This window comes from Hetaerina americana, unplaced genomic scaffold (genome assembly GCF_022747635.1).
Source record: "Hetaerina americana unplaced genomic scaffold, ioHetAmer1.1.p SCAF_9, whole genome shotgun sequence".
In the NCBI taxonomy this organism is placed as follows: Eukaryota; Metazoa; Arthropoda; class Insecta; order Odonata; family Calopterygidae; genus Hetaerina; species Hetaerina americana.
The window spans coordinates 23,446,957-23,474,429 of NW_027287538.1; the positions used below are offsets into that span (position 1 = coordinate 23,446,957).

The window sequence follows — 27,473 nt, forward strand, 5'->3', positions numbered from 1 at the left end:
GACCTAGAAGTAAAAAATATTAATACTTTGATTTCTTATTATTATGAGCTTAGAATTTAGTAACTCAAAGAAATCGCAAAAAATTATACTTGTAATTGTTCATCAACACAATTTTTATAGAATTATCATAAATAACCAATATTTTAAATCTAAAAAGTCCGGTGTGATATTCTGAATCAGATAATTAGTTGATAAGGCAACGAGCCAGTTAAAGTTTTTGAATTGCCTTTGGTTTGCGCTAATGATATTAACTCGTTTAATCAAGATGTGCGTGAATGTATATTATTTCTTTTCTATGTATTAGAAAAGAATTTTCCGTTGCAGTTTATAACTTTTAGTTTGCTTGAATAAACCAATGTATTTAGGTCTTAATCATCTTAGATTGGAAATTACATATAAACACTCAATATTCATGTGAAATTCCGTAATTTTCAACTAGCTTATCGGTAACATAGACCTGTTTTACAGAGAACTTAGGTTATTCAAATCTTTATTCTCACTAAAGTGCTAAATCACGGCTAAATATAAGTTAGACTCTTGAGTTTGAACAAATAAACCTGTTATTATTGAATTGTATGTATTTCATCCGTCCTCAAAGGATAATTTAAGAAATCCTAAAATATAACGTCCATTAGGTGTTTTACAGAACTTCGAATACCGAAACGATCTCTCACACATTATTTCTATAAGATGTTTTAATCAAATCTTTGAATATGAACCGAAGGCTATGAACCATTCTATTTGCCTACTAAATCTATTTATGCATCGCGACAAATATCTATTTAGAAGAAAATAGACCTCATTAGTAGTCATATTGACATCATAGCTCTATGAGAAAAACTACCATATATGAGACTTATGATTCATTAGCGTTAATGACTGTAACGGATTCAGCAATGGATGTTAATTGTGAAGGACACTAATTTTATCGATTTCCAATGTAATTTACATACTACCTTGATCAAAAAGTTCCCGGAATAACCACCGTGTGGCGCTCCCATCGTTCCGATTTGAGTTCTGTTTTTTTTGTTAAATTGGTACATCTGTTGTTGATATTCCCTTTAAATCTTAGTGTCATAACTTGACATTTGCAAAAGTTACGTAGCCAAGAGTACATCTATCTCTGTGTGTGTTGGCGATTTTTTACAATTGCAGAAATGGATTTAAATTTGCAACAACGAACTTGTATTAAATTTTGCGTAAAAAACGGATTTAGTGGCGCACGGACGTTGGAAATGTTGGAAAAGTGTTTCGGCAACGATTCTCTAAAAAAAACGGTCGTTTACCAGTGGCACGAGCGGTTCAGAAGTGGTCGTGAGTCAATCGAAGATGATGAACGCAGTGGCAGACCATCGACATCGAAAGTCGGTGAAAAAATTGATAAAGTAAAAGAAATGTTGGTCAATAACCGCAAATTAACCATCAGAGAAATAGCGGAGGACTTGAACATTGCCTATGGATCCGCCCAAGACATTGTGGTTAATGATTTGGGTTTCCGTCGTGTAGCATGCCAAAAGACCTCAATTTCATGCAAAAAAGAGACCGTGTTGACGTCGCAAAAGACATGATTTGCGAGGCTGAATCCGATCCCACATTCATCAAAAGGATCATTACTGGAGACGAGACGTGGGTTTATGAGTACGACACTCAATCCAGACATCAGGCAAGTGAATGGCGTTCACCAAATGAGCCGAGACCAAAAAAACCACGTCGTTTTCAGTCAAAAAAGAAGGCAATGCTGACGGTTTTCATGGATTACAACGGTGTAGTGCATCATGAATTTTTGCCAGAAGGCCAGACAGTAAACAAAGAGTATTATTTGGGCGTTATGAGACGTTTGCGTGAAGCAATTCGCCGAAAGAGACCAGAAATGTGGGCAGAAAACTCGTGGATTTTGCACCATGATAACGCACCGTCGCACAGTGCTATCATTATTCGTAATTTTTTGACGAAAAATGCAACAAATACCATCCAACAGCCACCGAATTCACCTGATTTGGCTCCCTGTGACTTCTTTCTGTTCAATCGAGTTAAAAAACCATTACGGGGAACGCGTTTTAGCAGCTGAGAGGAAGTAATGGAAAAATCGCAGGAAGCACTGATGGACATACCGAAAACCGAATATAAAAAATGTTTCGAGGATTGGATCAAGCGCTGGCATAAGTGTGTTGCAGTCGATGGGGATTACTTTGAAGGGGACAATATAGATTTAGATGAATAAACTTGTATTATTAATTTTCTGAATAAATTCCGGGAAATTTTTGATCAAGGTAGTATGTAGCTTAATGTCAGGTACTTGATAAAATATAGACGAAAATTTCAAATTGCAAAAATAAATGAAAGAAATAAATATCCTGTACGTTTCACTAGCACTTTTAATTTTAATTCTTTAAATCACATGCGTCATAACCCCTTTTTTTTGACTTCTCAGAGTAACCTTTGGCCTTTTTCAATTTATTTCGATGTAGATTTGACCCAAAGGATTGTTTCACAAAGCTGTCGTAGCCCCCTTTCTCTCTCAGTAAACGCGAAAAGTGACAGGTTAACATCCACGAATCATATATATTTATACGAATGCCGGTTTGATGGGTCGACGAATCGACGTCATGCCAGAAATTTAAGAACCTTGCATTCTAAATAAACTGGGATCGATCGTACGATCGTTCGACTATAAGACTTTACCACAGCCAGGGGAAATAATGCATCAATTTTAGCCAATGGGATCAATGGCTGGCGGAAAATTCGTCAACTGAAAAAAAAACCAATGAGATTTTTTACTTTTTATTTAAACTTCGACTTTTTTGCAACTAAGATTTCATATCTGCGAGTGTTACTAAACTGAATGTTCACTATTTTTTTCAAATATTCCAATGAAACCTTTATTTTGAAGCTTGCAACACTTGTACATAGTTATTTATTGTAATAACAGCTTAAAAGGTATCGTTATCCATCTCCTTCAACGAAATGCATTAAATAGTGTGAATATTTTTTACTAGTTGTATAATCTCAGGTTTAGGTTACAATGCTTTTCTATAATAGAGATTTGGTTGCGACAACAAGAATATTAGTACAGTACATCTCATGGACATGTTACAAAAAGATAAAAGATAGAATAATGATGGGTAGAAATATAATACGTTGAATGCTGATACAGCATATCAGCGTATTTATTAGAGGATACTATGGGGAACTCATAGCGAGCTCACCAAGATTTGTACAATGTATTTCGATATTTTGAAAAATTATTAGAATAATTCAAAATAATAATCTAGAATGTTTGAAAATATCCTAACAACAAAAAATATTCTTGTTTAAATTGCATTATAGATCGATCATAGTAATATATTTTCCTTGTATTATTTAATAAGTTAATACGTATATATATATATATATATATATATATATATATATATATATATCTTTTGAGAAAGGTGGATCGCCATTGAAAATTCAGAATACGTAAGTTACTTTTTTGTGTGTTTCAGCGTCACACTCTCTTAGAAACCAAGGCGAATGGATACTAATGATTTGTGGCGGTTGAGGAAGTCGTTTATTTTTTTATCTTTCAAATTGACTGATCTGCCTTTAATAAATAAATAAAAAGAAAATATTAATGACTGTAATTAATTGAGAATGTTCTAATTGGCGAATTTGATTTAACGGAACGCTAATTATATTTCACTGTAGGTGACCTGAACCATTAAATTGATTGTGGATATTTGTTAACATGACCAAGAAAACTACAATGCACGGCAGAATTGAGTCCCTGCATCATTGAGGGTACGAATTTGTTTATCTCTTGGGGTAGGGATGAGAGATAGGTACGCGAAAGGGACCACAATAATGATGTCCCCGGGAGATCAAGCGATCGCAAACGGTTGATTGATCTGCCGATCGCCGAATAATGTAAACAGTCACCCGTGTTCCTCGTCAATCCATCTCTCTCACCCTCACTCACTCGCTTACTCTCTCTCTCTCCTTTGCTCTCTTGCAGTCGTGTTCACATATCGGATCGAACGCTGTCTTTTCTGGACGGACAGTTCGAGGTGGAGCCTGGGTACGGGGAGCGGCGGGAGGAGGCGCTGCGGATAGCCGGACTCAAGACCTATTTCATCGTCAAACCGGTGAGTGAACGGTTGTGATACGTTGAGGGATGGAGGCCAAATCCCTCGTAGGCAGTGGACCGAAATAAAAGACGCTTCAACAAAATGGCATTGACAAAGACTGTAGGCCCGGAACGCCCATAGATTTACCTCGAGCACTAAAAGGATTGGGAGTTCGTAAAGGATGCAGTCAAGTGGTGTAATTTGGTACGGATGGCGAAAAAAGTCATTTTAAATAAGAAATCGGGCACTTTATCTTAGCCCTGTCGTAGGATTTCATATTTTAGTACAGACGAGAGAGTTTTTGGTAATAGATTATACATATATATATATATATATATATATATATATATATATATATATATATATATATATATATATATATATATATATATATATATATATATATATATGTGTGTGTGTGTGTGTGTGTGTGTGTATTCTATTTCGTGATTTCGTTTCTTAACTCGTTCATTAAAGTACAGTTCTGTAAAGTCTGTTTTACAATGTATTTAAAAAATTACTGCGATAAATACGCTCCCTCCCTTTGCGTGTGGAAGTCGTATGATTAAGCGGCCCGCCTGTTCTGGGCTGCTCATTGCGTCCTCCGCTGGGTCTTTCATCCACCCCGGCCAGCCAGGCACCTCTAATTTAAGCATCCACCCTCGTCATCTCTCTTCCCAGGCTTCACTCACCTTGCGTAAAGAGCCCCTACACTTATTTCGCAATATCTTATTTAATTTTGACTGAAATATTTGTATCTCCTTTTGCCAGAGTTTTAATCGTTTGGGATTAATGCTGAGGTCACTCAGACTTAAGCCTTTTAAATTTACCTGGAAAATCTTCTACGAAGTCGGAATTCGGTCAGCTATCTTTAATTATGCATGGAATAAGTGAGAAATTTGAATATATAAACGAACGTAGCACACGTTATTAAGCAAATCCTTGTTCAGAGCAATGCAGTTGTTTTCAATATTTATCATGATCCTTTTATTCGAAAATTCACTCCGCAAAATATGCTTTATGCCTAAATGAAACATATTCAATTAATCAAGGTAGCATTAAGTAATCAGGAATTACGTTTATATGCCATTGTTTGTAGAGTTCACGTTGTAACTCCACCGTCAGCCCGAAAATATTAGAAGGATATTAGTGTTCAGATTCTATGCTCATGTACTAGGATGCGCTCTGTTCAAAGGACAATTGATGAAATAGGCGTCGTAAATAAATGGAGATACGAGAGGGGAATTCCAGCACAAGGCGTATAAACTCAAAAAATATCGAGGAGAGACTCAGGGGTGGTAATTGAAATGGAGCTAAGGGGGTGTAGAATGAGGGAGGGAAAATGGAAGACGGGCTAGCGGCGGAGATGGGGGAGGGAGTAGTCTCCTTGGGGGTGGGGTGTAGGCGAGATAGGGCTTGAGGTGGGGTGGAGTGGCAGTCATCGGGGTGGGCTCTGGGGGAGTGGAGTGGCCCTGCTTTCGGGGTGAGGTGGGGTGGCAGAGGAGAAGGGTTCGCAAGGCGGGGGCGGGAGGGGTTTGGGGGAAAAATCAATCAATCGGGAGATGATGTCGAAGGGGAGTGTATAGGGAGATGGTAGGCTGGGTGAGCGTGGATGAGGGCGGGGTGGAAGGGGGGTGTAGATCAGACGGATGGGGTCGGCGGTTAGGGGTTTTTGTGGCGGTCGGAAAGTGAACTTTCCAATAGTTTCGTGAGGTGCGCTATTCGATGTCGGGGATGGATGCACTTTTAAAACAGGTCTTTACTTAAATGAGAACTTGTGAAAAATTGGTGATTTTGTGTCTCGAAATACTAGCTTACACGCATGTATCTACACATCCCACTGCTGGTGTGATTATGTATGACTATATAAAAAAAATACATATAGTATATGCATGCATGAATACACACACACACACATACATACATAAATATATATATATATATAAATTTATAAATATATATATATATATATATATATATAAATTTATAAATATATATATATATACGAGTATTATACATAAATATGTTTAATGCACATATTTAATTTCTCCATCCCAGAGTCTTTTAAAGAAAATAAGTTGTGAATGAATATATCAAAAGAAAGTTCCTGAGAGTAGGGGAGAAAAATCGAACGCTGAGACATGGGCAGGAAAAAAATTAAATCGCTCGATCAAGAAAGATCGATTCAGGTTCAGTTCTTAAGAGCGGCATTAAAAAGCTTTTGTGATTTTTGGAGGTGGTCCATGAAAAAGTAAATGAGACTTCAAGAAAGACCCTCGGGCGGTTTCTTGCTTGTATTAATGCGCTTGTGGAGGCAGAATGGGGTTGTGTGGAATTTCGGCGCTTTTTGTTTCGACGCAACTCGGTCACACGACGAGAATCCCCTGGAGCGCATTCCTCCACGCATGCGTATGAATGCGGTCAAAGGGAAACTACTCTTTATCTCACATGTCGTGCTTGATATCAATTGGCCGAGTGGGCATATTACAAATTAAACCAATTGCGGCACTAATGTCAATTGATGTGGATATTTAATTGTCGTACGAAATGGAGAATTTGTGTAATTTTAATTAGCAAATAAAATGAGATTCCTTCATATCTGTTAATGAATCAGATACGTTCTATTTATGATCAACCCTGATAATACTTTCAGTCATTCATATTTTATTGCAGTATGTCGTATTTTATACATATTTATTCCTTGATTGTATTTCTACTTTTCGTTTTAATAGCGGTTTTGGAAGAATTCTGTAATTTTTTAATCTTGAGAGGGGTTAGAGTCCTAGTCAGGGAAACTTTTGCGCTTGTGATCTACTCAAGTGTACATTCCCCATCGATTCGCTGCTCGTTCTTCATGTTTGATTTTTCCAATTCCCTAATATCTGTATCCATGTGTGTTCGCTATAATGCGCATTTTCATGATTGGAATTTGTGTATATATATGTATATATTTTTTCTACACAATGTACAAGTCTTATATTATATATATCTTTTTAATGACGTCTGATTACTTTACCTACCGTCCCCTTTTTTTATCAACTGTTACCTTTCTTCTTCTCTTAGTTCATTTTTCCTTGGGTGAAACAGCCACCCAACGCCATCTCCTGGACAACGAATTGGGGCACTCAAATCGAAGTTGCATAAACCCCCCGCATATTCCAGTTTAGAATTCGCCGAGTGAAAAGACCTGCGGTTCAAGTCCCGGTCAAGAAAATATTTTTGCACTTGTGATCAGCTCAATTCCGCCTTTTCCTTCTATCTATTTCCATATGAATGCGTTTATATAATTTATATATATATATATATATATATATATATATGTATAATAAATGTTTGTATATATTATTTATAAAAATCGAGTTTATATATTTTTGCTGCTAAAATAGTTGAATAGAATTTTGAAAATGTTAAAAAAAGGGTGTGAAAGATTTTGATACATGAGGCGAACTGTAATTTAATCCTAATTTTTATTGTTTTTTGTGGTTCCAACCATCCTCTTCAGTGTAAACTTATAAATACATATTCACATATATACTACTTTCTTAAAAGGTTTGTAGCTTTAATATGTTAATGTACTTTAAGTTACAGTAATATGTTTAATTATGCTTTTTGACTCAGTAATGACTGCGTTGTGATGATGTATTTCCATGAGAAAAACTCCCATTTCACGGAAACTTGAAACCGTTTCTTTCCGTTTCCCGTTTTTTATGTCGTTCACTACTGATTTCATAGTTTCATAGAAGGCAATTTTTTGGCAACGATTATTGATGGATGATAATAAGAAATTCGTTAATTTAAAATAACCCTTTTTACCATTTTGTATTGATCGCCCTGATTATATTGAATAGTCGTAGATATTGAAGATGCTATGGTGTCTATCGTGCAAATTTCATGTCTTAACAATCGGACTTTATGTCTGTGATGTTAAAGGGGCAGTACGAGAAAGACATATTATGAGAAATACGCAAAAATTAACTTTCGCTGGGTATGGTCCTTATAAATGGATTACGTACTGCGTGATCGCGCTTATTTTCAGATCATTTCATGCACTGGGGTGGGGGGTACCATGTTTATCATTCACTTGAAGACAAAATGGCTAGGGTCCAATGGATCTGATCAATTACCTACTTCGACCAAGCAGTTAACACAAGAATACGTTCACGGGGAGAGTATCAAGCAATTGGATTAGAGGTAGGGGAAGGTTTAATGGCAAAGACACGCTACAGCGCATTTGGATCCGCGCATCATGGTAGCGGGCTTCAGGCGAGGGGCAAAGAGGGGGTTGGGTGGGGAGACTCTTTCATTGTGCAAGGGCTCAGTCGATTGGGCATTTCATTTCGAATGACAGATTGGCGTCAAAATCCATGAGTTCTAACTCATTTATTTCATTAATCACAGCGGCCAATGGCTTGAAATTAATTGATTAGAAAATATCAATATCCCATAATTGACATTTTGATGAGGGTATACATTAGATTTATTTTAATTATATTATGATGATAACAATTTTATTTGGCATAAAGAAATTAAGTTCACTCTATATTGTGTTTGAATGCACAATTAAATGGCTATGGAGACTAATTCAATAGCTTCCTATGTCGACAGTCCGGGTCAGTTTTAAGTGACAACGGGTAGTGATATTGTCATTCTGAATTCTGTACATACACGTATGATTTGGATAACTACGTAGTTGTTAGCATGGACTTAATACCAAGAACTGCCTAGAGAACATTCAAAACTATTGGCAAATAATAATTTATGATTTTTCTTGAACATGTTTTCCATCGCTGAGCCATATAGGGTTCGTCCGGAAAATAAGTGTACTGATTTTTTCCCGCCGCTCCAGGCGCGCCCAGCACCGCTCTGACGGACTGCGATTGCAGGGGGGTATGTTGGCAAGCGACGCTGAAAAAGGCAGTCGGCTCTGAGCCGTGGTGTAGTGAGGAGCTCTGTTAACGCGAACCTCCACGCTCGACCCACGTCACGGAACGCGATGCCGAAGTTTTTGGAGCAGCGTTATTCCATCAAATTTGCGGTAAAGCTTGGGAAATCGTCTACCGAAACTGTCGGTATGATTAACCAGGCTTACGGGGAGTCAGCCATGTCCAGAAACATGATCTTTCGGTGGCACAAGATGTTCGTGGAGGGCAGAGAAGAGGTCGACGACGAACCACGGCCTGGACGCCCATCAACGACACTCACCGACGAAAATGTGCGAAAAGTTCGCGATGTACTGAACTCTGATCGTCGTCTTAGTGTTCGGATAATAGCAGAGCAGTGTAATATGCCAAAAACAATAGTGCACTAGATTATTAGAGAGCAATTACAGATGCGAAAAATTTGTGCAAAGTTGGTGCCGAAAGTGCTCAGTGATGATCAAAGACTCAATCGTTTGGAAATCGCGACACAACTTGCGGATCACTGCAAAAATGATCCACATTTTTTAGAGAACGTTGTTTCGGGTGACGAGACGTGGATCTTTGAGTACGACCCGGAGTCGAAGAGACAAAGGGCGGAGTGGCACACCCCATCATCACCCCGTCAAAAGAAAGCTCGCATGAGCAAATCTCGGATCAAGGCGATGCTCATTGTCTTTTTTGACAAAAGGGGAGTCGTCCACTACGAATTTGTACCTGAACGACAAACTGTAAATGCTGCATTTTACGTCCAAGTGCTCGACAGGAAAACGAGTCGCCCGCGTCCGGCCAGTGATCAAACACATCTGGCGGCTGCATCACGACAATGCGCCGTCTCACACCGCGCTTGTCGTGTCGGACTTCTTGGCCAAGCACGGCGTGGCAACGCTACCGCACCCGCCCTACAGCCCGGACTTGGCACCACCGGACTTTTTTCTGTTCCCGAAGATAAAGAGGAGTTTGAAAGGAACGCGATACGGGACTTTGGACGCCGTCAAAGAGGCCGTGACGACGTGTCTTCGAGAGGTTCCCGATGATGCCTTCGCGGGAGCGTTCCAGGAATGGGAACGCCGCTGGAACAAGTGTATCGACTCACAAGGGTCCTATTTTGAGGAATATTAGCTTAAGATACTACCTTGATCAAAAAGTTCCCGGAATAACCACCGTGTGGCGCTCCCATCGTTCCGATTTGAGTTCTGTTTGTCTGTACCCACACGGTGGTTATTCCGGGAACTTTTTGATCAAGGTAGTACGTAAAAGTGTAATAAATTTTTTTCCTGAGCTCAGTACACTTATTTTCCGGACGAACCCTGTATATTCCTGCAATTACTTACTTAATATGACTGGCAGATGATAGAAACAGTGTTTGGCAGAATTCCTTAATCAACATGAGATTCATTTGGCTTTACTCCAGTGGTTTTTTGACCGAATAGATTTTCAGTGTTAAACATTTTCTTTGTTAAAAACTTTCACATTTCGTGTTAAAAATTCCACTATGAAAGCAAGCGTCCGCAATTTCTTTGAAAAATCGCGAGTTCAGTTTATCGATGATTGAAATTGTATTTTTGTGGCGTTCAGTAAAGGATTTATCTAGAGTTATATTCGGCAAGTATTGACGTTATTTTTTTTGGATATGCTAAGCCTGAAAAATGAAAGCAGATAGAGATAATATAAATTGCCAACATTTTCTGGATAAATCATTCAATAAAGATCTCAAGCCTTGTTAGCGGAAATTATAAACGGTCCTTGCTTGTAGATTTGAATTACTGATAGATCGAGGGAATAAATTGAACTACTCAGATCTAGATTTGGTTTGGGGTGCTGTCTGCTTCTGCTCCTACCTTTATTGATCACATGCACGCAGGAATAGAAAGACTATTATTTTCACGAAGGAAATCGAAGATAAAAATTGTTTTCCTGTCCCTGATATTCTATTTGCTGATAGTTATGAAGGTGTTTATTGCATGTGAAATATATTTTTATGCATATTATTCAATTTATCTGATTTTATGCATATTATTTAAGTAATTTATAAATGCAATCCTTCTAATCATTTTATAATTTTAAAATAAAACTTTTTCTCTAGCATAATTTGTATGCTGCGATGCTTAATCGGTTACTGCTAATATTATAGAAAGCATAGTTATTATGATAACCATGCTAACTTTTTGATCACCTAAAAACCTATGGTAAGAGCAATTAGTTTTATTATATATACCACTGGAATTTGGTATCCAAATATTTCTATTAAAAGTGTTTATAATACTGTCATTCTATAAATAATATTAGGTGATATTCGAGAAGTACTGAAAAAATAATTTTCTGGAAAATAACTCATTCGAATTTTTAATGTTTCCCGTTATTTAGGATCAAGAAAGATAGTTTTTCTCAGCATATGCAGCTGAAAATAGTCACTGCATTGTCCATTTTTATGCAGATTTCGTGCTGTATTTTTAATTCAAATGGTAATATTCGCTCAGTTATATGTTAATGTGGTTAAGAGAAAGAGTGCATAAGTTTTATGTAATATGTGAGGCGTTCGTCTTCGTTTCTTTTGGCGATGATTTCTAATGTTAAGTTTCGATAAGTTGCATTCCCTTTCGAGTATATCTCTGTGAAATTAATACACCTTCATGAGCCTTAAAATACAAATTTATTTTTCTGAGATGGAATATAGGAAACCTTTGTGCACTCAATTTTCACAGAATATCTTTAGATACATATTTAGCATAAAAATGCTTTCCTAAAAGAGACGATTTAAAAAACACCTGCGGAAAATCTTGTAGGCGCCTAGAATCAAAAGAGGGAACTATTTTAGAGGATTATTATGATAAATAAGTCATCTACTGATTCGTTTTTAGTCTTATAATGCATTATAAAATTGATAAATGTCAATCAGTGTGGTCAGGTGATTGATTGGTTGACTGAGCCTGCTGTCGAAATTCCTCAGTGAAACAGTTAACATTCGGTCCCTCGTGAATCAAAATTACGTTGAATAGCATACTGATACATTTCTTCAAGTTAAACGATGAGTATGAATATTCGACAGATAATTAGAGAATTCTTTAACCAGAATCAATTAAAATATCACCTGACACACGGTGAATTGTTAGTAATATTGACGTATGTCATTCCCGATGAGGGTAAATAAAGAAACTTTGCACTTCCACGTAAAGATTTAATACTTCTCAAGAATTCCGATGCTCTGTATCATCATGATGTGGAAAAGCAAAGTTTCTTTATTTACCCTCATCATAAATGAATTCCACAAAGTTACCTGAAACTGTTATGTACATTATTCCCGACAATGATGTACGAATCCCTATGATTATGCATCCCGCAAAACATATTGTTTTGTGTGAAGCATACTTATAAGGCGTCGATCAAGTGTGTACAATACAGTATTATGATAGATTCATAAATGGCACTCCGTATTCACCGACGTATGCAGTGGCTCAGGTGTTTGAGATACGGTATGATAAAGTAGGGTCCAGAATTCAAATCCGGATGATACCTTTAGTCCCCATTTGCTTTACACAATTTTAGATCTACTGGCAGAGGATTAGAGAGCAGATTAGACGAAACCGCAAGAGGCACCACGAATTGGACTGGTACCCCTGCCCTTAGAAGTGAAAGTAACCGTATGCTCAGCACTGATGGGAGAGTTGGGTTGGGTCTTGTCAAATATGCCTTTCTAGCTTTCAGTGGATGATTGCAAAATAAGGCCATATATTTCTTTTACCCCTGTACAATTTGGACGCATTTAAAACCCCTACCAGGCACTACCGATAGTACGCGATAAGGTAAAGGACTATGTAAAGCGTTAAATTAGGAAAGAATACATCCGTAAGAGTGATACCGTTAGCAAAATTAATTATTTAGAAGTGCCATGGAGGTACATGAGGGGATTTGAATAAACATTGTCTGCGTAGAAGAAGTACATACGAGATCTCTTTAGGCAATGTGATCATATATTTTTATCCGCGTGATGTATATTGCAAAGATCTTTTTCAAATTGTTATTTTAACTTAAACATGAGCTTAACTTACAAATGAGGTTAAATGATTTGATTCCAGTATCTCATTAATGTTAGCCGGCACAATTTCAAGAATTTTTATTTCTAGAATGGCTACGATTCGGGTAATACTCGAAGAGCAATGCGCTGTATAAAAATTTCGCTTTTTTCCTGATCGAATAGCCAGCCGAGGTGAATGAAGCGCTGGGTGACGCTAGTAAATAGTCTTTTGTTTCATACAGTACAGCTAGAAGTGTGTTTAAAATAGGGGGAATATAAATAAAATAAAAGTAGGGGGATATTAATTTCATAGGAATCTAGTTACGGAGTTCCAGTCACTGTTTTTGCGTAATTAAAAATTAACACAGTTGTGAAAAATATTCAGAATTTTATTTAGTGCCACTCGTACGCTACTGACGAAAATATTGCTGGTTAGACGTTTATGTGCAGTTGATTCCGCGAAACCCGTTGTGAAATCGCGATTTTCTTACGAAGAGAAATGTAAATTGCCATTATCGTTCTCCCTATAGTGCAAAGCTGGCTCCATGTTACTTTTTCCTGTTCCCTAATCTGAAGTAACGTCTTTAATGAAAGTGATTTCATCGTCGGAAGCAGGAGTATCTAATCCTACCATACCCATAACTAAATATAACTATTTTCCCACACTTTCATTGGTTTTGTGGCACTACACTTCTAAACTAAACAATCGATAATCGACCCATTTCAGAGCATCTTGTTACCTGTCGATGAGCTTGGCGTAAGTTCATCAGTAATGACATAAACAATCGTAACTTAGCATCTCAATCAGTGAGGTAATATTCGCATTAAAATAGAAGCACTAATCACCGGCGATTGAGCGTATCCTTATTTAGCTTGCTAACTCATTTAATTAAATGGTTTGTAAATATGTGAAATTCTGGAAACGATGGAATCAAAGTAATGGCATTAAATTTTATGGATACGTTCGTCAGGATATTACACAAGCATATTTAAATTAATTTCATCCATTTGCTATCGCTCCGATTGAGATTATTAAACTTACCAGTTCTTGGGAAATTTAAGGAGGTTGGGTGATTATGTTAAATGTCTAACTCTGACACCTTAGGCTTCTTCGAAATTTATGGGGAGCCATCATAGTTTCAGATCATTTTTCAAAGACGCAGATGTTTTTTTGGAAATGGTTCAACTCTTTCGACAGAAATTTCGTTCGATGACCTCGTTCAACAATGTTTTTTTAATCCAGAGGACATTTATGTAATTATTATTAATGGAATAATAGTATGGAATAGAAAATTAATGGTAAATTCATATGGTATTTATGTTGTCATATGGTATTTATGTTGCAAAAGTTTTGTATAAATAAATGCCTAATATGTATCCGACGACAAAACGTTTAAAACATACCAGTAAAAAGACCGAAGAAATTTTAATATTTCAGTAAAGGCATGATATCTGAAGAGAAACTATGAGGGTTTCAAATACTTGGAGTCAATACTGAATTCTTTATGTCGATGTTACCTGATGAATAACTGAATTATTACGGTTCAGACTTATTTCAGCAAAAAGCTGAATTTGTAAAAACTAATATTAACATATAAAATCATTAAGCACATAAAATACTCATTAGAAAAAAAATAGATCTGTTTACACGCTGACTATTAAAATAGGTTTGATGTTTCTGAAATAATTTTCTTTCCTTCGTGATCCTTTGAAAACAAATTAACGCTATTATAAAGTTGTGCAATAATCACATGCCGAGTCATTATCTTATTGCCAGCCTTTTTAATTACGAGGAATAATATTTTTGATGTCATTTAAATCAGCACAAGTTATTTCTTTTTTCATATAAGTCTTGGTGAGAAATTCCAAATTTGCGCAGTTTAACAAGTAAATTTTGATGGAGAGAAGTATTTTAGGCATTCTTGTAACATTACAAATAGATTTTTCCTGATCTGTCTCCCTCACAATATCGCAGTTAAGCTGTTAAAGAGGAAGTGAGGTGGAGCCGTGTAATTAAGATTCAGTGAAAGTTTTTTGTCGATTTCTTCTATGGTTGGTTTCGAATATTTTAAATCTCCCAAAATTTTGCATTACTTATTATTATAGTCTTCTTATACTACCTATGAAATACCTAATCATCGTCAAAATAACCATAAACTTATTTAGGAGTTTTCAAATTCCTGTTTGCCTTAGTATACTTTTAAAGTTAATTTTTATCATATGAGTTAGCCTACCGGAATATGAAAAAAATAAATTTAACTTAGTGAAATTAGATTTTCTATGAAAGAATCAGGTAGTACATCGTCTTAATGGTTAGATACAGGCAAATTAGTGATATCGTTAATGTATTTCTCATTTTGGCCAAAACATTTTTAGGAATCATCCACTGATGCTGAAACTTTTGCATAGTTACATTCAAATAAGAGGTGCTCTAAAGACTAGGAAAATGCTCACATGTTTAGTGTATAATTTAAAATGTCTGTAAACAAAATTAACCTCAATTAAATATCCTCATTATTTAAATACCTCTCATGTTACACAGTGGACAGCGTTCCACTTTGCATCCAAATTACCCACTCTTTAGACCAAACGAATTGTTAAGAACAAGTTTGCCTAAGGAGCACACTAGGCCTGACAAAACTTTCACTGCTTCTTCTCTTTTCTCCCGGAAATATTGCTATTCGACAAATTCTTGATATCAATGTGTTCAAAAGTGGTTTAACACATTCGTATTCCTTTCTTTTGCCATAGTCAAGTCGAATTCAATTAAAATATAAATTTAAAAAATGAGATAAATCTCGCAAAGAAAATTATTTTTCTACTAGATATTCCAAACTACTCACTTTCCGAGAAAGGTAAATTACTAGTTTTGAATAAATGCGATGATATATAAATTAGAGAAAGTGATACTTTTACTTTTTAAAAGGCTTCGTTGTACACGTTCATACTCATTTCAAAACACTTGACTTGAGACACCGCATTCATATTCGTGATCTTGAATGTGGTATCCCTTCACCTGAGCGATGGAGCTCTTTCCCTTTGTTAGATTCCAATATATCTCTTTACGCTGATGTGGGCTTTACCTTCGGTAAAGTCGAGCGGGCCAATGTTTACCCGCGTCGTCTTTGAAACACGCGATCCTCTCCAACAGCGTTGAGAAATCAATAATCATAAAGCGAATACGCCCACGCAGGTGTTGGATAAACACAGCAGGGTCTCGAAGGCCATATCGCACTTAAAGGCACTGCCACTGCGTGCGTTTCAAAAGCGCTCATACTAAATTAGTTTTAAGGGTTTTCCAGGTAGAAAAGAGGAGGAATTGGGAAAGTTTGAAGGATTTCGTAGAACATAAATTTATTTTTGTAAAGTCGCACAATTTTTCTGGTATATGAGATACGGTAACCTTTCTTAATTTTGAAAGTTATTATTTATTTACTCCTTTTCCAAATTCGTCTCCGACGCATGCTTTTGAAATCCATCGGAGAGATAATGGGCTTTTCGTCGGATAAAGCTAATTTATATCAATGATTTGTCTTTCTATTTCTAATGTAGTTCGTTTCTTTAATGTGACAATGGGTACTTAGTCAGTTAATCGAATTTATTTCGAGTTGATCAGTATTTTTGCTCCTACTTAAAAGAGATGCGGAAGGTTAAGTTAACATACTTCGGCAAGAATTGTTATTTCCGGATATAAAAAGCAGGTCGAAATAATTGCAACAATAAAACTGATCAAAAGTTGGAAACTCGAAAGTAAGAGAAAATTGTTTGCGATTCCGTTTCCTCGGGACTGAGCAACCAATAATTCCAAGTTGTGTTTTGGGATCGAGAGAGGTAAATTCATATTAGAAAAGTTTCATGAAAGTTATTTTCCCTGCTGCATTCTTGTGTTAATATCACCGAAATTAAAGTTTACATCCCAGTTTTTCCATATTTTCCAGTATGCACTGTACGGGAGTGAATCCTAATATCCTGAAAACGTACATTTTTATTTACTTATACTCTATATATTTGCATGAAATTATTAATTTGTTTTTTAAAATAAGACTTGGAACCTCTCAATGGATTTTCTGCTAATGATATTTCTGATATTGCTAAGTACGTTGATATTTATCCGTATAGTTTAATTTAAACGTATCTACAGGTATATGTATGACAATATTAATTTTTACATGATTCTGAGGTTAAAACCAATTCTATCTCATAGAACAGTCCTTATTTCAAAGTAAATGGATACATTCTTATTTACACACCGTACGTATGTAAACCGACTTGTGCAGTACTTCGGTAATAGGTAATTCAAACACAAGTTGCATTTTCATAGATTTAAAATGCATGTTTTTTTCTCGAAACGTTTTCACAAAGCCATTCACGCATTTGAAATCATACTGTGTAGATTGTTCGGATCAAAAATTAACTTGGTAATCTGGTTTTTTGAACTTGGCCACAAGACTAGCGGAGCAATTGGTTACAAAAGAACCAATCTAAAACAGTAAATGTCTAAGTAGTTCCAGTAAAGTGCATTTTGTATATAAACCAGTAAAATTAGTTATCGAATTCCAGTGGTTTATTCACCTGGAAATAAGATCCAGTAAATACGAACGCCTGAGTTGCTCTATGGATTAAGGAGCTCTAGTATATGATAGAACAGTCTTCAGCACTTGACGTTTCATTGAAGGTAAATTTACAGGGTCGCACCCAAAAGTGGTAGGACTGATTTTTTTACAAGAATTTTATTGACGATATACTTACATCGACTTAATAATCTTCAAAGTATGCTCCTTGAGCTGCTACACACTTAGTATAACGTTGCTTCCATTCCCCGTACGCCCGCTGGAAATTTTCTTTGGGGATGCCGTTGATGACCCTCGTCAAAGCCTCTTGAACGGCCTTTATCGAGTCAAAACGTCGTCCCTTGAGCTGTTTTTTCATCAGGGGTAAGTCCGGTGGTGCCAGATCGGAAGAATAGGGCGGGTGCGGCAACGTGGTAACGCCGTATTTGGCCAGGAGCTGTCGGTGATACTCAGAATTTTCGGCACCATCTTGGCGCACACCTTGCGCATGGCCAAATCCTGTGAAATAATGCGTTGGACGTTGGATGCAGACAGACCCAACTGGTCTGCAATTTCTTCACTGGTTAAGCGTCGGTCTGTGTTCAGCAGTGTCCTCACTCTGTCCACATTCGTGTCGGTTCTTGCCGTCGACGGCCGTCCGGAGCGATGGTCGTCTTCAACGAGCTCCCTACCCTCTTTAAACAACTTGTGCCACTCAAATACTGTGGAGCGGCTTAAGGCAGTGTCCCCAGAAGCCTGCTTGATCATATCGAGGGTCTCAGTAGCCGTCTTCCCGAGTTTCGCACAAAACTTCACGGAATAACATTGCTCTAAATTCAGATTCATTTTGTTTTTCGACGCGGAAAAAAAACTTGCTCCACTAAAAACGGTGTCTTCACTCTACGACAGCCCGCAGGCGACTGAGGATGGTGTCGGTCTGTTGCTAAGGGCCCCCTCCACCTTACCCTGCCAGACAGACCCCCCTCCACCGCTCCGTTCACGCCAGGGAAAATCAGCCCTACCACTTTTGGGTGCAACCCTGTACGTTGGGCTAACTAGTTTAACCTGGGTTAACTATTTTAGGGTAAACGGAGCAAGAAGAATGGGATTCGGTTAACTTTTTTACCACTCGGCTACCGATTCGGTCCAGAGTCTTTAGGCAACCGCGAAACCTAAAATTCACTCTGTGCGATTTCCTGGCTGCTAGATTATCGTGGAATCTGTATTGGTTGAAAAAGGAAACAAATTGTTCATCCCCACTTAACACCCTGTTAATTTGAAAATTTCACTCGCCTTAAGGCTGAAATTGGGTTCTAGACTTTACCCATATGTTTTTAAAGTTAATCACTGTGGATAAATAGCTTTTGATGATAACGGTACGAACGAGGGTGGTCTGAAAAGTTTCCGACCTCAGAAAATTACAGAAAAAAGTCTTCTATCTTTGGGGTAGTCAAGATTTTGTAGTACTCAGTTATCTTCAAAAAGGTAAACCAATATTGGGAGAGTATTATGTATCATTACTTGACATGAATAAAGCAGAAATAGAAAAACTTGACCTTATTTGAAAAACAAAGTGTGTTTTTTCATCAGGACAACCATCTACTCACACACACGGCGGTCGTCAAGGCTAAAACTCACGGATTTCTCCTTAAATTGGTTGGCCACTTACCGTATTCACCAGATCTGGCTCCCAGTGACTTTTATCTGTTATCTGACGTATGCGTGTTACCTAGAGGACGAAGAGTTTCTTCGGACGTGGGGATTTTTTCGTAAGAATTATCCTCTTTTGCGGAGAAAGACGCCAACTATTTGAAAAGGCTAAAAAAATTATTTTCTCCTGAAAAAAAATGTATTGACTATAAATTAGGCTATATTGGAAAAAATTTGAAGAAATAACATATTGTTCATTTAATTATATATATATATATATAATTAAATGAACGTCTTTATATATATATATATATATATATATATATATATAAATACTAGTATAAAGACGTACATACACAAACATACATGTATTTAATAATAAACTACGTACCAAATTCTATTTTAAAGTTAAAAATACGTAAATGCCAGGTAGCGTTTATTTTACGTCCATTAAACATTCAGGTCGTTCCCTTTGGAGTTTTATCGGCTATGAATCAAAAAGTCGTAACTTAGTTTATTATTGAGTAGTTATTATTATTATTATTTAGGTTATTTATATTCTTCCTTTTTAATAATTCTTACTTTCAAGCCCAGCCGCCCTTGAACTCTTCCCTGTCACGTGCGTGGCATCAAGATAATATTCCTTACCTGCTATTATATTCTTGTTAATTCCAATGTCCTTTTTCTTGACAGTCTCTTGGACCGCATTTATATCCTGACTTCCTCCGTCTATATTAATGTCGTCTAGATAAATTATTATCCTCTTCCTCGTTGAATGCAAATCTCTTTCCCTATCATAAAATTTACTTCTCTTTTTTATTGAGGTCTATTCATTCCTCACATTATATCGCCAACATTTACCACAAGTATCTTGCATTCAGTCAAAATTTATGATTGCTTTCGTATTACTCAACTTCCAACTATCGAAAGTGGCATTGAATTCATTCAGTAATAAATGTGTAATTCTTCACAATAGTAACATTTATCTAGAATGTAAAATAGTACTATGGTTAATTCTATGATACATAGGTTCCCTTTATTTATGTTGTTAAATCAAATGAAATAAACATTCCCTAAATTTTGGCATAGCGAGGGCAACATAAGTGAAGGCGTGTAGCGTCTTGCTCAAATGTTTCCATTTCAAATACAAAACCCCTTCACTCCGTAATACTTTTTAAGACAGTAACCTCGGGTACGCTCACCTCTTAGTTCATTTTTACTATCTAGTCTTTCTTTTTCTTCTATCTAGCCTCAATTACTATTTAAAACCCTGATATCGAGCGTGGTTGGCTATCCCTTGAAAATTTAAACATTGCGGCAATTCCTTTCAAGGGAATCAATTTGAGTGCACAGCTTTTCTTTTTAAGTTCCTTGAAGATCTTTGGTTGAGCCATATGGCGTCGAATGTTTTCCATTGAACCACTCAAGCATATAAAACTCAGTTAAATATTTGATGACCGCGAAACGAGTTCCCAGCGCCCTGAAAGGAACTGATGATCTCCCCGGGGAGGGAGGAGACGCGTGCTCGGAGCCCTTGGCATACATTCTATTTCCGTGTTCCTTTCGTCGGACGTCTTTCCCTTAAACCGTCTCGCGTGTCACGTAGGGAACTCATGCACGTCATTGCATGCACCTTAAACGACCGCATAAATGTTTGGCGTGTCCAAGGTCTTTCTTTGCAGGACACTGTTGCAGGAAGAGTTCAGTTTCAGCTTATTTTAGTTTCAACGACCTCTTTCAATCTTATGGAGTAGTTCAACAGGAAAATATATATGATGATATGTGAGTGAAATATGGTTCTCGTTATTTATTTTCATGTCGCTATTAGTTTTTTCATCTTTAAAACGCTTCCATTTAAGTGACTGGGTTTTTTTTAATTTTTGACCCAGTCAGCAATCGAAACGGATCAAAAAATCTCTTCGTTTCCCGGGATGTAAGGTTGAATGATTTCCCCTGTATGGTAGATTTGTTTATCTACATTGACATAATACACTACCAGCTGCCACATGGCCATTCGATGGGGGGTGTTAGGACACCACCCGTAAGATATGATGCAACCACCGCCAAAATAAACAAACATAAGCATGCTAATCAACGCCCACACAGACGATTTTATCCATGTAAAGTTTAATTAAACTTACAAGCAATTACATGTGCAGTAAACTGATATACACAGTCATATTAACATAAGCAAGCACTAGATGTATATGCAGCGTTTAATCTTTTCCTTATTCTTTATTTGATTTTTTTTGTTGTTTGTGCTATGACGTCGATTTGTTACTTTAGATAAATTTACGCACGCGTACTAGAAAAACCTTAGTTGGAAATCCTGCAAATAACATTGAGATAGGAACCAGAAAAATGTTAACTAAGAAAATTTAAATTTAAGAAATAACGGGAGTTGAATAATAAACTGAAGATTGAAAAAATAGGGCGAAAGAAGTGTGGTGGAAGATGCAGTCCGAGGATATGGAGACTTTACAGAGAACAGGTGGAATTTTATACACATAAATTGTCTCCTCTCAAGCGCGGATTGAAAGATTTCAACAACGATGAATTCAGTGATATCTGCCATAGTATTAATCCTCTTGTGGTTAGCAATATGTTGTTTCCTTTAAATGGAATGAGATACATTAACTTTCTCCAAGAACATAAATTACATGGAATAAGTTTTATACGAGGGCGATTCAAAAAGTAAGGTCTCCTATTTTTTTCATTAAAAATCAATTTTTTCTCAACTTTGCGTACATCGTTGAGCATTTAGCTATTTTTCTAAATAGTTGTCTTGACGGTCAATCACTTTTTGCATCCTTGTTACCAGCTTTTTAATGCCAGCATCGTACATTTCTCCCGCCGCGTCGCGAAGCCAACTTACGGCTGCTTCTCCGATATAAATTCATCGCCATTTAGTGGAAGTATACAGTGAGAAGTTTATGGACATCAAAAATGCGCGGAAGTGGAGCAGGGAGTTTTTTGATGGCCGGGAAAACGTTCACGATGAGTATCAGTCGGGGCGGCCGCGTTTGCCGGAACCAACGGTGGCTGAAATGGACGAGATGGTCCGCATTATTTGGAGATTTACCCTTAATAAGATAAAAAAGGCCTTAATGAAGAGAGTGGCTACTTCTCCGTGCAGAACATTGTGTCGGAGGTCCTCGGTTACAACAAGGTGTCTCACCAAAGGAGTGCGTTTGCATCATGACAATGCACGTCCACATGTGTCACATCAAACGACCACCCTACTCAATGTATTCGGCTGGGATATCATCGACTACTTTCCTTACAGCCCGGACGTTGCTCCCAGCGACTACCGCTTGTTTACCAGTGGTAGCGTGTTCGACTCTCATTCCGAGGGTCGCCGGTTCGAGACCATTGCACGGAGAATGTTTTTCAGCTTCTTTTACACGCAGCACAAAATGACCCCACTTCTGAGAGGAAACAGCTCTCAGTAAAAGGCAATGATGGCGCAGATCAAGGCCCGGCATCAACTGCCACAGCTTCGGGCGAGAGTGAAGTTCACGGAATCGGCCGAAGTACTGCGATGCGGAAGGTAACGGGACCGCATTAAACTCCCGAGGAGATGCAGCCCTGCACTCAAACCTATTATAACATGATTGCATTCGTCCCAGTGAAGTGAAGGAGCTAGCATGGGATAGGAAGGAATGGAGGGCTGCAGTACACCAATTCTAGGAGTGTAATACTAAAAAAAAACTCTTAGGGACGTGGTAATCCAGTGGGTAGAACGTGAGACCACTGACCGCACGGTCCCCTTGACCACGACTCCGGTCAAAGTTAATGATTTTTGTACTTTGAATTAGTTGAATTGTAATAAAAATTAGTGGATAACTCCGCTAAAAATTACTACCGCGGCATCTCACACAGTTTCTTTGAACCTTCGCGTTGATGTATTTTTGTAACGTCCACATTGCAAAGAAGAACATATTTTCTTTCGGAAAAGCTGACAGAAAGAAATCTTAAGATACATAAATGGGTTTTTATCATCTGTTTTGCTCTGGCTCTCTGATCGATTGTAATAAAGGATTATGTACCTTTTCCGTAATATTTATTTTGGCAGATAATTTCTAAATATATCCAAAAACACAATAATTATCTCCTTATAATTGTTCCTTCCCTTTCTCTATTGTGTATTGATATCTGAACCAAATGAATGACATTTTATTCATCTTCTTCAATACCAATTTAATTCTCTTGACTAACGTATTTCTCTGATTTTAAGAACTTGCATGTGGAATTAATCAGTCAGTTAATTATTTTTAAATGGTGAGGGCTAAGTAAATTTTATTTCGCATTCAATTAGCAAGATTCAATCTGTTTAAGATGAATGGAGGTAAACCATGACGCGTCACCGAAAGGAAACAAGCAAATTACAGAAATCTGAATTTCCACGCCAAACCTCATTCCGAAACTGGGGGAAGGCAATGAAATTGTCCACCCAAAACTCTCGCCGAGACGGCAGCTAACGCACTGAAAACTCTTTCCCTCCCCATCGCTATTCGTTGTTACTCCCCACTCAATGTTTAGAGTCGATATCGCAAATTTATCGATTGTACGAATGTCAGGGGCAGGAGCCATTATCGCTTTTCGCTCCGGGGTGTGGCGAAAAGAGGGTGGAGAGACTTTGCTCTCACGGGAGAGGGGGTAGTAGCGTATTTAGGGGGCAAACATGGGTGGAGGCGGGAGGGTCCTGAAGAAGAGGGTAGAGTTGAAGGTGGAGAGAGGGACGTGGGAGTGGTAGAGAGTGGATGTGAGGTGCCCAACTTCAGTCTTCTCTTCCAATAACGAGCCTTAAGGGTCGCAAGGATTAAACGTTCCTCCCCGAGGGCTTTGTAAAGAAGAAACTTGCCAGTTCTCTCCTTCTCTCTCTTTCTCTCCTCCTCTCTCCTCGGGTCAGTGCTGCTCAAAGAAGGCATGGCCGAGCGTTTTGGGTTGGTGGGCGGAGAGTGTGGAGGAAATAAGGGCACGCTGTGTTGGTCGGTCGTGAAAGCAAGGAGGAAAAGGATTTGGATGAAAGTTTTGCATCTTTCCCTTTGCGTGGCGAATCAAGTTTTGGCCGTAAAAATGGCACTCATGTTAAAGCTCGTGGTTGAAATGGTCTTGTTTTTTCGAACCGAAAGAGAAGGAAGGGCTGGATGGCGGACTCTTCTCCGTTTTGAAATGAACTTGAGGACGCGATCTTTTCGTTTTGCCAAAAGGCAACGTCATTTTGCATCCTCATAACCGTTCTTTATTAAAAAAAATATTATACGCTAAGAGATGAATTTTTTGTAAATATCCCCGGGCCGGGAGGAAAAAAAAGGAAACACATCCCCGGAGTAACCCGAAAAATGATGAAAATGATTAATACGGAGTTTTTTAAAAATTGTATTTTTTCTCTCTCTCTCATAGTTTCTCGTAATCATCCTAATCATTACTAATTGGGAAAGTTTTGGAACATTTCTTTCCAATCTGTCCCTGAAGGGCGATCAATTCTCTCTGGCTTCTCTCCGGGTTAATTTTTATCATCTTGGAAAAATTTCACTTTCCCTTATGCGGGATATTTTATCCCTTTGCGTTTCATTTCACGCTTAATTTCAAGCAAATTTCTCATTTAAAAAATTAGATTAAATGTGATGATGCGTGGGAAAATTTAAAAGAATTTGAAAGCATTTGTTTGCATGAAATTTTAATGACACAAATAAGCATTAAATTTTAAAGAAACACTTAATAGGGTATACGCATTATGGGGATCATTAATCAACCGATCTCTATCAGAGCATTCTTTAACAGATACTTTTTAAGCAAAGATCTAAGAAGAGGTTAGGAGAACTTGGGAGAACAAGGAACAAAAATAATTCATACTATAACTGTAAATTAGGATTTTCCAAAATTTGTTGACTATTTTCAAACTATCATTGGCCTCGTAGTTTAATTTTTCCCATTTATTTGGATGCATAGTGAAATGGTAGGTTTCGAGGCAATTGAGCTATGGCCACCCGTACTTGCAAACTCTTTTTTTAGGTTCACTTACGTCCTATGTATTTTGAGGGAAGCTTGATTGGGATTCTCTCATAGAGATATAGAGGGAAATACTTTACTGAATTGTATCTCGTTACTACATTCCTGTTCTGCTAGAACTTCTAGTTCTAGGAATGCCATATAGATATGTAACAATTTAAATACAATGTGTGTAATAACTAATGAGTATAAGTGCTGTTGGGTTGGAAGGGGTGAGAATGAAAAAATATGTGGTAAAGTGCAATACTATTTTTTCATTAATAGTGAAGCCTTCTGATTGGAATTATTATAACAATTATTATTTTCATCAATTTTTTCTACAATATTCGTCCACAAATAAAAATATTACAGCAAACATGCAATGCATTTGCATAATTGTTACTGCAAAGAATGTACATCAGTTCCTGCTGAAAGATAATAACAGAAAAAACGTCATGGACAAGAATGAAAAATGTAAATTAAAGTCATATCCAATGGAGGCTTACGCTTAACGTTACATTACGAGTAGTTGAACTTCTTGTCGTGGAAAGATTTACCATACTGCTGTATAAATTGTATTTCTAACCTCATCCCTTATCCCCAGAGGCATAGGTCTGTTTACATATAATGATCCATAATCAACTTCATCATTTCGTATAAAATATAGTATGGAATAGAAATGTATCCCCTTTATGTATTAAAGAGTGTACCATTAAGATTTATAGCCCTTATGTGGAGAAAAACTCAAATTTCAAGACCAGTGAGCATTATGTTTTTATAGTAAGCCTGTGGCTAAGCTTTAAGCCATAGAGTGTGTACCCCGGATTGCAGATGGTGGGGCGAACCCATTACCAATTAAGCTATGACTATTAACGTATTGAAAAAAGATAGTTTCAATGAGGTTTACAGGCAAATAAGCGAGTGCACTGCATGAATAAGCATTCAGAAACTGTTCGCGACGATAATTGGAGGAGAAGGACACTTTCTTTGGTAAATTTTGTTACAAATTCTGGGAAATCACATGAAGGTGTTTTGCCAGGGCGAGTGACTGTCACTCAACCAAAGGCCAAAAGGAGGAAGAAACAGCAGAAGTCACTGAACAAAAGGCCAATAACTATTCGGAGGAGAAAGAGATCTTCTTTATATTAGTCACGGTGATGACCCTAGTGCTCTGTACGGCAACACTCACCAAAAGGAATGTTAAAAAATACCTTCTCGATATGCATTACCTCTCCTTTTTTCATGTTTTGATTTAATGAACAGTCGTGATGGGACTGTCTTGAGTGAAACACTATGCAAGTAAACTAGCCCCCATTTGGATATCCGGGCGGGAAACCCTCGAGATAGTACCCAGATTAATCAAATGAGTTAAGCAATTTAGGAGTAGAAAATGGACTGTTCGGTCACTCTGGGAATGTGGTAAGTTAAGAATATAAGGGTAGCTGTAAGTAGGTATAAGTAGCTGGAATTGGGGTAAAAATCTCAGTCGAATGTAAAATGGCTCGTAGACCAGCGGCATGTTATTTTTTGTACAAGTAATACATATCATTGACATAGGTCTAATGAATGAATGAATCCGGGAATGAAAATTAGAGTGCAGAATACCATTGCAATTAGGGCATATTGCTTCCCAAAATGAAATGAAAGAACCAATAGCAAAGAAGCCAAAAGGTACAGTAATTGTATAGGTGTACATTCAGACGACCACCTGCAATGATGACGAAGTTGAAGAAGTGTATGAAATTGTCACCAAGGTAATTAAAAATCTAAAGAGAAAGTAAAATATTATTCTGCATGGAGACCGAAATTTAATGATTGGAGAATGGTAATTCCAAGTAAAGATACGCTTAAAGAAGCAGAATAGTTGCCAAGAGAAGACTCTTATTTAGGCAAGAAGATCAAAGGTGATGGGCGAAGCGAGAGAGATGGAGTAAGAGGAAAATGAATGGCGAGGAAGGATTTCCAATAAAAGAAGCAACTAGTGACATCCAAAACTGCGGATTTGAGACTTTTAGAAAAGAAGATTGGTTGCATTAGAAATGTTGTTCTACAAACGGATTCTGGAAATATAATGAATAAATGGTAAACGGGTAATGGAAAATGTTGGTGAAGTTAACCACGAAGAAAATTATAGATTGGCAGGGAAAAGAGTAGGTCGAAGAACTACTACAAACTAATCCCTGGATTGATAATCCATAATTGTGCATATAATTATTCTAATTATTAGGTACATGTAACGAAT

At 37.3% G+C, this 27,473-nt stretch overlaps 1 protein-coding gene across 1 annotated transcript in view; it reads left to right on the top strand.

The window, feature by feature from the left end:
* The window catches only part of Ac3 (Adenylate cyclase 3), a 535,594-nt gene that overhangs the window by 410,443 nt on the left and 97,678 nt on the right, over nt 1-27,473 (top strand). Inside the window, exon 7 of the mRNA XM_071598030.1 lies at nt 3,995-4,124. Coding sequence (XP_071454131.1) covers nt 3,995-4,124 — 130 coding nt within the window. The remainder of the gene's footprint in view (nt 1-3,994; nt 4,125-27,473) is intronic.